Raw genomic sequence first — 14,633 nt, forward strand, 5'->3', positions numbered from 1 at the left:
TAAGAGTGTTTATTGTATAGTAAGGTTTAGATTAATAATGCAGAAGAACAAGGAATTCAAATCTAAAGACAAAGACCTAAATTGGAAGAGCTAATTTCAACGCGATAAGAAGGAATCTAGTCAGAGTAAAATGGAATAAAAAAACCCAACAGGAAAAGCTGTAACTGAACAAAAGGAGTAAGGTGGAGGACCAAAGCCAGAGCTCTTTGGACAATTAGGGAGAGAAGATGTACAATGCATATTGGGTTAACTCTTCAAGAACCAGGTCAAATGAAACAGATTGAGAGTGAAAGTGAAGAGGAAAGTAAGAGAGAAAATGAGAATATAATGGCAATTAACATAAAAGGGATCCCAAAAATCTTCTACCAGTATGCAAATAATATGTGGGTAGTAAGAGATGGAGTGGGTCCAGTTAGGGACAAAGCGGGTGATATATACTTAGAGACACAGGGCAAGACCAGAATACTTAATGAGTACTTTATATTTACCGAGGAAGCAGAAGCTGATAAAATATCACTGGAGACAGAAATGATAGAGGTAATAGATGAGATGAAAATTGAGTGACAGGAGGTAATAGAAAAGTTGGCTATGGGAAAAGTGGGTCAGTTGCTTAGTCTGGATGGCTTGCATCCCAGGTTACTAAAGGAGGTTGGGATTGAGATACCCAGAGGGCTTGCCAAAATCTTCCAATCTTCCCCAAATACAGAAGTAATGTCAGAGGATTGGAGAGTATGTGACATGTTATTCAAGAAAGCATGTGGGGACAATCCTTATAGCTGCAGATTAGTCAGTTTAACATCAGTGATGGAGAGAAATAGAAACAATAATCGGGGGGGGAAATCAACAGGCACTTGGAGAGGTTTGAGTTAATTAAGGAGTGTCAGCAGAGATTTGTTTGGTAAATTTAGTTTAGCTTTTTTATGAAATTGATGAAGGGGATGCAATGGATGTTATCCATATAGATTTTAAGAAAGCATTTGACATAAATAGCTGGTTAACAAAATTGAGGCTTATGGAATGGGAAAGTCTGTCAGCTTGGATAAAAAATGATTTACAGAAAAACAATGAGTCATGGTAAATGTTTATTTTTCTGACTGGAGATGGTAGCAAGTGATCATCCCTATGGGTCAGTGCTTTGATCACTGCCTTTTTGATATAAATAAATGACTTGGGAGACCAAAAATTTCAAAATTTGCCGGTGATAGCAAACTTGGAGGACAGGCAAACAAAGAGGATGATACAAATCAATGTAACAAGACATGGATTAGCTAGCAGACTGGGTAGACAAGTAGCCCAAAATGGTATTTAATACAGAAAAGTGTGAAGTGATGCATTTTGCCAGAAAGGCAAGGCAGAGGCAATATTAATTTAATGACATAAATCTAGATTCCTAGAGACAGAGGGATCTGGCTGTTGCATGTCATAGAGTCATAGAGGTTTACAGCATAGAAACAGGCCCTTTGGCCCAACTTGTCCATACCGCCCTTTGTTTTAAACCCCTAAACTAATCCCAACTGCCCCTTTATACCCATCATACTCATGTAACTATCTAAATGCTTTCTAAAAGACAAAATTGTACCCATCTCTACTATTGCCTCTGGCAGCCTGCATCAATCTCTGAAGATGGCAAGACAGATTGTGAGTGTGACTAGAAAATCATGTTTCTTTTATTCATTCATTAAATGTGGGTGTTGCTGGTCAAACTAGCATTTATTGCCCACCCACAATTGCTCATGAGAAAGTAGTAGCGAGTTGACTTCTTGGATTGCTGCAGTACATGTGGAGTAGCTACAAGCACAGAACTGTTTGGAAAGAAATTCCAGAATTCCAACTCAGTGACAGTGAACGAATGGTGCTATGTTACCAAGCCAGGAGGGCGAGCAGGTTGGAGGGGAACTTCCAGGTGGTGTTTTCCATCCTTGTCCTTGTAGATGGTATGGTAGTGGATTAGGAAGGTACTGTCTAAGGAAACTTGGTGAGTTTCTGCAGGGCATGGCACGCACTGCACTATTGTGCGTCAGTTGTGGGAGTGAATCTTTGTGGATGGGGAGCCAATCAAGCAGGCTGCTTTGTCCTGGATGATTTCAAGCACTGTTGATGCTGCACTCATCTATGCAAGTGGAGGGTATTCCATCACAATCCTGACCTGTGCGTTGGAGATGGTGGATAGGCTTTGGTGAGCAAGGAAGTGAGTTGCTCCATGCAAGATTCTTAGCCCCTGACCTGCTCTTCCACTCCTTCCCAGGATATTAATAGGGACCATGGCCTTCATAAATAGATGTATTGAATACAAAAGCAGGAATGTTGGCCTGAATCTTTACAAAACTCTCAATAGGTCTCAACTGGAGTATTGCATCCAATTCTGAGAGTCAGACATTAGGAAAATGCAAAGATCCTTGAGAGGGTGCAGAGGAAATTTACCAGAGTGATTCCAAGGATGGGGTCTTTAGCTACAAGGTCAGGCTGGGAGAAGCTAGGACTGCTCTTAGAGCAAAGGAAATTGAGGGAAAATGATAGAAATATACAAGATTATGATAATTTTAGATGAGGTAGACAAGAAAAGCTGTTCCCATCAGTTGTTGGCACAAAAACTAGTAGGACACAGATCTAAGGTTTTAAGCAAGAGGTGCAGGGTAGATATGAGGAAGAACATTTTTATGCAGCAAGCAGCAATTCCCTGAGACAATCATTAATTTCAAAAGGAAACTGGATGCCCACTTGAAGTAAGTAAATTTAAAGACTCATGCACAAGGACCTCGGGGTCCTTGTGCATGAGTCGCAAAAACCCAGCCTGCAGGTGCAGCAGGTGGTCAGGAAGGCAAATGGGATGCTGGCCTTCATAGCGAGGGGGATTGAATATAAAAGTAGGGAGGTCTTGCTGCAGCTGTATAGGGCACTGGTGAGGCCGCAGCTGGAGTACTGTGTGCAGTTTTGGTCGCCGCACGTACGCAAGGATATTTTGGCCTTGGAGGGAGTGCAGAGGAGGTTTACTAGGCTGATTCCAGAGTTGAGGGGGTTGAACTATGAGGAGAGGCTGAATAAACTAGGCTTGTACTTGTTAGAGTTTAGAAGAATGAGGGGAGATCTCATTGAGACATATAAGATGATGAATGGGATGGATAGGATAAAGGTGGAGAGGCTCTTCCTGCTCAGAAAGGACAGTAGGACTAGGGGGCACAGCCTCAGGATAAAGGGGGGGCGGTTTAGAACAGAGTTGAGGAGGAACTTCTTCACTCAAAGGGTGGTGAATCTCTGGAATTCTCTGCCCGTTGAAGTGGTGGAGGCTGCCTCGCTCAATATTTTTAAGACGCGGGTTGATGGGTTTTTGACAGGCAAGGGGATTAAGGGTTATGGGGAGAGGGTGGGAATGTGGAACTGAGCCACAACAGATCAGCCATGATCTTATTGAATGGCGGGGCAGGCTCGAGGGGCTAGATGGCCTACTCCTGCTCCTATTTCTTATGTTCTTAAGACCAACTGAGGGCACAGAAAAGAGAAAAGGGACTGGCTTGCTCTTCAGAGAGCTTGCATAGATTTCTCCTGAGCTACAAGTGACTCTATGACTAGAAGTATTTATCATACAGATGTAGCACAAATGGGTGACTTCCAAAATATTTTTCTGACTAACACTAACTGAAGACATGAAGCAATTTTTGAATTCAGATTTAAATCTAATAATCAAAAGTGATATTAATAGTGGAATGTAAAGATAAAATATCCATGGATGGATGACACACAGTTGCAGCAGGAGTTCTTGGGATGTATATTTCTGATAAAATACTACACGGAAACACAATTTCTGGACATTCTGATCATCTCTGATTTATTCTGCCCCTGAAACACTCTTGGTAGTTATGTTTTGCAGTAAATTAAGTAATTCTGGAAGATATTCACGTGATGGAGCAGCAATTATGAAATAGTGAAGCATTTGGAGTGGAAAAAGGGACCAGTGTAATCTTAAAAGTGAGTGTTATTTCAACCAAATGCCTGTTTCTCAGTTGATTTTAAACAGCTTTGTAAAATTTGGGAATTAACAGTGCAGCACTTCAAGTGTAAGAGAAAGCTACAGCTTCTAATATTTGACATTATTGCACTATACAAATGAAAAGTAATTATAGTAAAGGTTATAGGATTGACACTGATCTGTTTTCTTACTAAGTAAGTTGTGGTACAAAATTAACACCAATCTATCATTCACAGCCACAATTATCTTAGTGTATGCCACCCAGTATCATCAATGATGCATCTTCTAGAACGAATAGATAAATAAAAGCATTCCTTGTAGTATTATAATTTCTTGCAAAATATTTAAACAATAATTTCCAAAGGAAATAGGAAGAGATGACCTACACTAATGTAACACATTCAACAGCTGAAAAATGCAGAAGTTACAATGAAACAGCTTCTCCTGATCTTTAACCCAATATCCGAATATAAATTTGGAACACTACTTACTGTAAAAAAGAGATCCATAACTCTGCTGTCTAGAAGTGTCTCTCGCCAGGATTCTGTTGGCTTTAACATCACATTTTGGGAGGATTCAAACATAGCTATATAATGCCTGCCCAGTTATCTAGAGTCAAGGTCAATAGAGGAGCATTACTGGGGAAAATACTTCTTAGCTACAACTAACATGAGTTCAGAGGGAGAATGTAATGGAAATAAACTTTAAGCCATGTTAAATACATGGAATAACTGCAGCATGAGGCCAAGCAATAAAAGCATTTAACTGTTCAGAAACAAGACCCATGAATGGTCGCAAGATAAAAGTTTGATTACAATCATGTGGCATTCCATTGTGATATGATCACATGAATAACCACAATATCTGAAATGGTAAAGTGGGTGGCAGTGGTGACAACAGGCACTGTGATAGTACAACTTTTTTCCCAATTATTGGCAGATTACCATTTTTAAAATTCACAGAGGTTAAACATTTACTTATTAATGACATACTGTAGTCATCAGTCTGTGGCACTCTTTTGATACTGAACATGTACATACAACAGTTGTCAGTCTTGGCTCAGTGGTAGTACTCTTGCCTGAGTCAGAGGTCATGGGTTCAAGCTCCATTCCAGAGCCTTGAGCACATAATCAAGATGAATAATAACAGTGCAACACTGAGGGTATGCTGTATTGTCAGAGATGCAGACTTTCTTATTAAATATTACACTGACGTCCCTTCCATGTACCCTTTTAGGTGGATGGGTGAATTCTCATGACATTATGCTAAGTTGTGTAGGACAGTTCTTCGCTATCACTTAACCCTGGAATCATCATTAGTAACAAATTATCTTATTTATTTATCTCATTGCTGTGTTGGGGACCGTGCTGTGTACAATGATTGCCATGTTTTGCCACATTAGAAAAATATGCCTACAGTTCAAAAATACTTCATTGTCTGTGAAACACTGGGATGTCCGAAATTTGAAAAGCACTATATAAAGAAAAGCGTTTTTAAAAAAAAAAGCATGAAGAGATTCAACATAAATGATTTTTCGGTGATAATTTCAAGGAGCATAAAATGCCAGCTTTAATGAATCCTTCTTGAAAGATATTTTTTGGATCGACCTTGGATTTAAATGTGATTGTTTGCAATCAAAATACAAAACTCTTAAAAATGTATTTTGGTTGTTACAGAAGGCAGAGACTTCAAACATGCATCACACAAAATTACACATATGGAATTTCAAGAGATGTGCTTGTACAATTTAGATTTTCATTTGAGTATTAAAAACAACACACACACTACAGACATAGTGACAAGAAGAACAGGCAGATTACACTGTCTTGTTGCCATTATTTATAGCTGACTTAAAAATAAAACCCAATGTTTTATAAAACAAAACAGACTGGCAAATGACCAACATAATTTCACATTAAAACTTTAGTTCCTCTAATAGTTACTCAACATGACTGACAATGTAAAATTGCTTCCGGGCACAGTAAAACAGAAGATTTAACTAGGTTTCTTTTGTGAATACTAAAATTGATTTTAACATGCTATTCCAAATGGATCAGACATTAATCTCTGAAGTTAAACTTATTTTTTGATGGGAAATCTTAAAGTAAAAGTCCTACATACCTATTGACAATATCGCTCGACTATTGCTGCTGGAAGTCTGGCAAATTTTACCTCTGGCTGAAGTTACGTGATAATTACTTTATACGTTTAGAGAAAACTGTGAAGTGCACATAATAATATCAGCACAGCTGAAAAGCATCCTACTTGAAAGGAACACCTATATATAGCTTGGGCTGCTGCACTCATGCATTGTTTGGCTCTTCTGACTTGGGAGGCATTCCATAGATTTTATTGTGCTCTGTCAAAATCTATGCTCTCACTTAGCCAAGAATGCAGGTAGCAATTTAAATAGCAATAGTTTTGCACCCTTTTAAGTCACAAGTTACACCAACATTTGGCATGCAATTATTTTACAATTATAGTTCAAGCTATAACGTTATACCACAAATATCTGCATTCAAGTGAATTCAAGTTAAAACAAAAGCCCTCATCTCAAAAATATCAGTACAAGAATTACAGATAGTTTTTCAAAGCTCTAATTAAGTGGTCTAAAATGAAAGTTGGATCCATACAGCCAATACTTAACTTTAATATCAACTGTTCAAAGTATAACAAAGGTCACTTAGGATGTCTGGGATGTAATAAAGCTATAAAATTTCTCCATGATCACTTTAGACAGCTGCTCACGTGCAAGTCATTGATTTTTCAGTTTGTTAAAACAGACAAAAAAGTTTCCTCAACATAATGAAGTCAAAAACACTAAATTACAGAAATTCCATCAACTAGAATTAAAGGCAAAATTATCAAATCTTAGCATGTTAACTTGCCTCAAATGATCAGAACTACAGTGAACAACTTGTGATCGCCTCAAAGCAGTTAGATTTATTGGCACTATTTTAACCAGCCGCAATATTTAGCAGTCACATCCTGTTATTTTTAGTAAGACAATTCATACTAATGTACTGATGACAATATTGGCACCATAGGATTATTAAGCTATTTAGTTCACAACAACTCCCAAAGAATTGGTGATAGCTAGTTGTTTAGAGATAAATGATCAGAGTAAATATTAACAGAAATACCATAACATTCTGCCTGTAATAATGCAATCCAACGTGAGGTTTGACAGCATTTTTCTCTACCATAATAAGAACTTCCACATACTTTGTAAATCCAACATTTTATAGCAATCCATTTTGACTGTACACACAAGAGTCAAGCAATTTTCAATCCTTGTTATATAGGTTTTTTTATAATCATTATAAATCAACTGGCATTAATGGTTAATTTAAAAAATGCCAACTCATTGAATTTATAATGCTTTCTCCTATTTTTGTTCTGTTCCGAAAGATAGATTCCTTGCTTGGTACTGCTCCACAGGGCATAGACTGCCCTCCATCTAAGACTGTTTTTTCAGATTTGAGTATTGGCTGCTTATTTGATTTTGGGTGGAGGCCATGACAGTGAAATCCAATCCTGTTCTCACCCAATTAACCCACACACAAAAAATTCCACCAGAAGATCATTAATCTGGAGTGGCAACTCCAGATCATTTACCCTTCTCCAGCCCAGGGAGCACTGACCTATCTGCCACTTTGGCTGCTATAATCTAATAGCCCTGAAGTTTTACTTGGGAACTTTGTGGTGCATGTTGCTTAAATATGGTGTATTTATCTCTAGGTTAATGGAGGTATGAAAGTGAACTTCACTTCAACCAAAATTGATTTTTCAAAAGATTCTCTAAAACGCAGCCAATCTTCATCATCCCTCCAGTCACAAAACAAACAAATAAACACACCATATCCCCGTACACAAAAGATAAAAATTAAACTTAAAAAAGGATATAATTCGGTGGTAGAAAGTTCCAGCTCAAGACTTGATTAGCTAGTGCAAGGTAACGCTGAAATACAGAAGACATCTGAGCACTGAGGTTTTCCCGTCGGCTGAATTCCTGAAGCACCTCAACCGTCAAAACAAATATTTGGCGAAGGTCATCTTCCTATATTTTCAGTAACAAGAACAAAAATAAACACACACGTGATCTAGTTAAATTCATTACCAATAAGTACTTTGATTCCAACTTTGTGATTTTTTTAAAGCTAGGTTTAAAAGCTTTCTATTATGGTGACTGTTTCTATTTATCTGCATATTCCTATGTATATTTTTCAGAAAATGTAAAAAAACAACGATGAAAATTATTGCACATCATTAGAAAACAATTGAAACAGTAGCTGCAAACTGAAGTGCAATGCAATATTATAGCCTGCAAGCATTTCCTGCTTTCCTCTCTCTCATTTCTTTCTCAGTTAGGCAATAGGCAGCATTATACAGACAGCATTGTAGTTTTTGGTGAATTACATATCAGCTGTCATTGAAAGAAAAATAACCTAATTCACCAAGAGAATGAGCTATATTGATCAGCCAAATACATTAACTATCCCTGGTTTGTGCTGAATCAGCTGATTTTAGCCAGAACAAAAGCAGGGTCATTGCTGTGGTGCGTCCTTAGGTCAGGAGTGAAAATGTAGGCAGGTTCCTTGTTCCTGATTGAAATGGGATTAGGTCCTCCAGTAATGCAGTCTGTGGTTAAACAGGGTTCACAAAATCTTCTGACACTTCAGCACAATGCTCAAGAATAAACAATGATCAGAGGGTAACTGGTACTATAGATTTATACCCCTCAAAAAAAAATCAACAATAAGAACATGTAATACTCCAAATGAAAGTTCCAAAAACAAGCTAGATAATTGGGAAGGAGGTGGAAAGTCGATAATTCTCTGAGGTGTGCTACAAATATTATGAAAAGTGAAAAAAAATTACAAAACTATATTGGAGCGTATGATTATTCTACAAATAGAATATAAAAGATACAGGAAAGGGCAGGAAAATGTGATTACTATAGGCAACTCCAATAGCAAACCGTGCCAGAAACATAGAAACAATAGGTGGAATGGCATTCTCCCATTTGGGGTTCTGCATATGTTCATATTTCAAAACTATCAGAGGATAAAATAACCAAGGTCACTCCAGCTGCTCCTAACCTTTATTTAGTTTCCCACTAGTTAATTCAAAACATTTAGTTCCTTCTCAGGCCTGGCTTACTGTTTTTCTGTCACGGTTGCAGCAACTTCCAGATATGCCAGCATTGGTTATGACAACATGAAAACTCTCACCAACTTTTACAGATTCCCATTAAAGCATTCTTTCTGATTGTATGACAGCTTGGTATGGCTCCTACTCTGTCCAAGACCGCAAGAAACTACGAAGAGTCATGAATGAAGCCAAGGCCATCATGCAAACCAGCCTCCCATCCATTGACTCTGTCTACATTTATGCTGCCTCGGAAAAGCAGCCAGCATAATCAAGGACCCCACGTACCCAGGACACATCCCTCTTCCACCTTCTTCCGTTGGAAAAAAGATACAAAAGTCTGAGGTCACAAAATCAACTGACTCAAGGACAGCTTCTTCCCTGCTGCCATCAGACTTCTGAGTGGACCTATCTTGCATTAAATTGATCTTTCTCTACATCATAGCTATGACTGTAACACTACATCCCTCTCCTTTCCTTCTCTATGTATGGAAATGCTTTTCACTGTACACTATACATGTGACAATAATAAGTCAAATCAAAAATAAAATCACAAATTCAGGAGATAAGCGCACCTTGTACCCTGGTCGAGTGATGGTCTTGTAATTAGTGCTAGATGGCAAAAAGCATCGAAATGCAATGCTTTAAAATTTTAAATGAATATTAAGTATTCAAGCATATTCATTACAAGTTTCAGACCTCAACTCAAATAATGGTCCACTCAAAGATGGTCAGACATTAAGGTTTATCCACTGAGATGTTTAGTTTAATTATTTCCCAGTATATTTAACTTTTTGAAGATGCATATTGGCATACAAACTTTACCTGAAATATTCTTTTGCAACTTCCATGGAACTCCATACTGAGGCCAATATTGCTGGTTTTAGTGGAACTTGAGAACTCGCTTAATAATGCTGTTAGGATTGAACAAGCCAATGTCTGCTGCAAGATAAATTCAAATAATATTAAAATTTGAACGGCAGTAGTTACAACGTAAAAAAAACTACACAGACAACAAGCACTGCAATAGTGCCCTTTTGGTAGTATCATCATCGACGCCCCAAGAACCTGAATGAAAGGGGGAAAGGCAGTGAGGTTAGAGATGGTTGTTGGAAATTGAAAGCAATAATGCTCAGAAAAGGATTAAAAGAGAAAGGGGCAAGGGGCAGGAAGAGAAGGGTCAAGATGTGGGAAGGACCTATAACAGCTAGAATGAAATGCCAGAGGCAGGAACAGGTGATAGTTGTAACTTTTCCTGACCTCCAGGCAGGGGGTACCATAGAGAACAGTGTCATAGTGCCATCTACCTTCTAGAAAAAGTTAGAACAACTTACTGAGAGCCAAGTTTTTACATAAATTACATCTTTCAGCCCTATTTAGGCAACACAAAGAGAAAGTCACAAGGAGTGCTACCTTTATAGAACATATTTGCTTGGAAAAAATAACATGCAGTTGCTTTATAGTGGGAGCGTAGCCCTTAACCCACTTTTGGAAGTTTGGCTCTTTAATTAGGTTAATTAAAAGCTACCAATTTAAATTATTCGTTGAGAGTAAATTTGCATATAAACACTTAGTTGATATGCATTTTTTACAATATGATTACACTCAAAATATGTAACTGCACTGGAGAAAAATTGCAGGAATGGGTTAAATAAATTTATTATGGTTAAAGATAACATGTTATTTAACATTAGGTCAGATGTTCAATAAAATGGACGTGATCAGAACTGATATACTCTGATTGATATTCTGTGTTTCATCTATAAGAATCAAATAGTGGAAATTGGCAAGTAAAATGTATACATCTCAGGCGGAGACATTATATTTATGCAGCTAAGCATGGTAGTCATATTACACAGTGATTCATTTTGTATTCATGTTGATAGCTAGAGGAAGGAACGTTATCAGAACACTGGAAGAAGATCAGATTATTTAACACAACATTGTATCTTGAACATCACGTTAATAACTGCTTTGACGTCCATCTGGAAGACAATACCAACTCAGGTAGCACAACATTGGAGTATCACTTAAATTATCAATGCAAGCCCAGACCAGGATTTCAACCACAGAAGTGAGTATGTACCCATCTGAGCCCAGTTGAAATAGAATCAGACATGTACAGCACACAGGGTTGAGTTATTTAATAAGTTTGGGCATGAAGGTTACAAGAAGAAACACTTCCAAAACGCTTACTAAGGTTATCTAATCAATAACTGACTACAGAAACGCACAGCATAAGTTAATTCCATAGACATCAGCTGGCATGGCAGTTGAAACATTGTAACTGATATCACAGTCCCAGACTTTAGAGGAAAAAGTGAAACAGGTTTCCAACTCTTAACTGCTATCAAGAGTGCCCTGCTAGAAATGTGCACGGATGGACACTGGAGCAAGGTAGAACTCATTTCCATTGTGAAATCCCATTAGTCAAACAGTTTATAAATCATTTATTATTAAATTCATTTTTGGGACGTGGGTGTTCCTGCTGGCCAGTATTTATTGCCCATCCCTAGTTACCCTTGGAGGGCAGTTGAGAGTCGATCACATTTCTGTAGCTCTGGGGTCACGTCGGCCATACCAGGTAAGGATGGCAGATTTCTTTCCCTAAACTGACATTAGTGAACCAGGTGGGTTTTTCCGACAATTGACAATGATTTCATGGTCATCAGTAGATTCTTATTTCCAGATTTTTTTTTTATTGAATTTAAATTCCATCATAGAACATAGAACATAGAACATTACAGCGCAGAACAGGCCCTTCGGCCCACGATGTTGCGCCGACCAGTTAAAAAAGAACAACAATGACCCACTAACCTAAACCAAACCCTTTTCGTCCATAAACCTGTCCACAGACCTCTTAAACGCCCCCAAACTAGGCGCATTTACAACTGCAGCAGGCAGGGCATTCCAATCCCTCACCACCCTCTGGGTAAAGAACCTACCCCTGACATCTGTCCTATAACTACCCCCCCTTAGTTTAAAGCCATGCCCCCTCGTGCTAGATTTTTCCATCAGAGGAAAAAGGCTATCACTATCCACCCTATCTAAACCGCTAATCATCTTATATGTTTCAATAAGATCCCCTCTTAGCCGCCTTCTTTCCAGCGAAAACAACCCCAAATCCCTCAGCCTCTCCTCATAGGATCTCCCCTCCATACCAGGCAACATCCTGGTAAACCTCCTCTGCACCCTCTCCAAAGCCTCCACATCCTTCCTGTAATGTGGGGACCAGAACTGCACACAATACTCCAAGTGCGGCCGCACCAGAGTTGTGTACAGTTGCAACATAACGCTACGACTCCTAAATTCAATCCCCCTACCAATAAACGCCAAGACACTGTATGCCTTCTTAACAACCTTATCTACTTGATTCCCAACTTTCAGGGATCTATGTACACATACACCTAGATCCCTCTGCTCCTCCACACTATTCAAAGTCTTCCCGTTAGCCCTATACTCAACACATCTGTTATTCCTACCAAAGTGAATTACCTCACATTTCTCTGCATTAAACTCCATCCGCCACCTCTCGGCCCAGCTCTGCAACCTGTCTAAGTCTTCCTGCAAACTATGACACCCTTCCTCACTATCTACCACACCTCCGACTTTGGTGTCATCAGCAAATTTACTGATCCACCCAACTATACCCTCATCCAGATCATTAATAAAAATCACAAACAGCAGTGGCCCCAACACAGATCCCTGAGGCACACCACTTGTAACCGAACTCCATGATGAATATTTACCGTCAACCACTACCCTCTGTCTCCTATCCGCTAGCCAATTCCTAATCCAGTTCCTTAGATCACCCCCAATCCCATACATCTGCATTTTGTGCAGAAGCCTACCATGGTGAACCTTATCAAACGCCTTACTAAAATCCACATACACCACGTCCACTGCCTTACCCCCATCCACCTCTTTGGTCACTTTCTCAAAAAACTCAATAAGGTTAGTAAGGCACGACCTACCTGCCACAAAACCATGCTGACTATCTCCAATCAACTCATTACTCTCCAAATAACTATAAATCCTATCCCTAATAATTTTTTCCAAAACCTTGCCCACAACAGAAGTGAGACTCACCGGTCTATAATTCCCAGGGAAGTCTCTGTTCCCCTTCTTAAACAATGGGACAACATTCGCTAACCTCCAATCATCTGGTACTATACCAGAGGCCAACGACGACCTGAAGATCAGAGCCAGAGGCTCTGCAATCACTTCTCTTGCCTCCCAGAGAATCCTGGGGTAAATCCCATCCGGATACCAGAGGCCAACGACGACCTGAAGATCAGAGCCAGAGGCTCTGCAATCACTTCTCTTGCCTCCCAGAGAATCCTGGGGTAAATAATCATCTGCCATGGGGAGATTCGAACCCAGGTCCTCAGAATGTTAGCTGAGTTTCTGGATTAATAGTTAACGGATAATATCACTAGGCCATCGTCTCTCCATTATTTAATCCAAGTTGTTAGAAACCAACAATTCTCATTTACAATGAGCCTTTATTGTTGAAAAGTATCCTAGGGCACTTCAAAGATTAATCAGACAATGGTAAATAAAAGTTAAAAAATATTAGGAGAGATGATCAAAAGCTTTATCAAAGAGTACTTTAAGGAAGGAGGTGGTGAAGTTTAGGGAGGTATCCTGAGAACCAATACGGCCTTAAATGTTAAAGGAACAACTATCAATGGATATACAGAGGTTGGGGGCAAGGGGTGGGGGAGTTGGGGTATGTAAAGGGGCAGAGTGAAAGGAATGCAAAGTCTGCAGAAGACTGAAAAGATGGAGTGGCTTGAAGACATAAACCATGGAAGGATTTAAATCTGAAGCATTTGGGATTGGGAGCCAAAACAGATCTGCGAGAATAGGGATGATAGGTACAGGGAATTGGTACACAGCCACAAATTTGGATCAGTAGCAGTTAATGAATGGTGAAGGATGACAGGGCACCCATGACAGCATTGAAATAATAGTCTGGAGGCTAGATGAACTTGATACAGGCAGGGGTGAACGATATCAAGAGGAGGAAGTAAGCCATTTTTGTAAAGAAGCAGACATGGAGGTCAGTAAAGGAGGGTAAAGGAATCCATGTTGAGGGTACAGAGTTTATAACTGGACTGAAGATGACAGCTTTTGATCTTTCCAATGCAGTAACTGTTGCTCATCTAAAATTGATGTAGACGGACAATCCAACATCACTACAGTAGTGGAGGGAGCTAAAGAGGTGATAGAGATGGCATACCTCAGCTTTTTAACGATACCTTCAAGGGATAGGATGGCAATGAAGAGAATGAAGAGAAGGGAGGGAGCAACGGTTAATCCTGCAAGGGGAATCGGGGGGGGGGGGTGGATGGAGGAAACAGAGATAATGATGCAAGGCTGGACTGCACCTAACTATATCTGAATATGTTAGCAACAGAATCAAAGCTAGACAATGAAGAAGAGACACTGGATGAGAATACTGTGACCTACTGTGTCAAAAGCTATACCTCAATCATAGACAGGAACAGTAAGT

The 14,633-nt window shown here is 39.2% G+C and overlaps 1 protein-coding gene across 2 annotated transcripts in view; it reads right to left on the reverse strand.

Moving 5' to 3' along the window:
- The window catches only part of xpo4 (exportin 4), an 88,993-nt gene that overhangs the window by 58,963 nt on the left and 15,397 nt on the right, over window positions 1-14,633 (reverse strand). For both annotated transcript variants that reach the window (XM_080197330.1, XM_080197329.1), the window contains exons 4-6: window positions 9,941-10,057; window positions 7,871-8,024; window positions 4,456-4,568 (exon numbers count right to left, since the gene is read on the reverse strand). In XM_080197330.1, the coding sequence (XP_080053456.1) occupies window positions 4,456-4,568; window positions 7,871-8,024; window positions 9,941-10,057 (384 nt within the window). The remainder of the gene's footprint in view (window positions 1-4,455; window positions 4,569-7,870; window positions 8,025-9,940; window positions 10,058-14,633) is intronic.

Source organism: Carcharhinus amblyrhynchos, chromosome 10 (assembly GCF_965287045.1).
Source record: "Carcharhinus amblyrhynchos chromosome 10, sCarAmb.v2.hapA, whole genome shotgun sequence".
Lineage (NCBI taxonomy): Eukaryota > Metazoa > Chordata > Chondrichthyes > Carcharhiniformes > Carcharhinidae > Carcharhinus > Carcharhinus amblyrhynchos.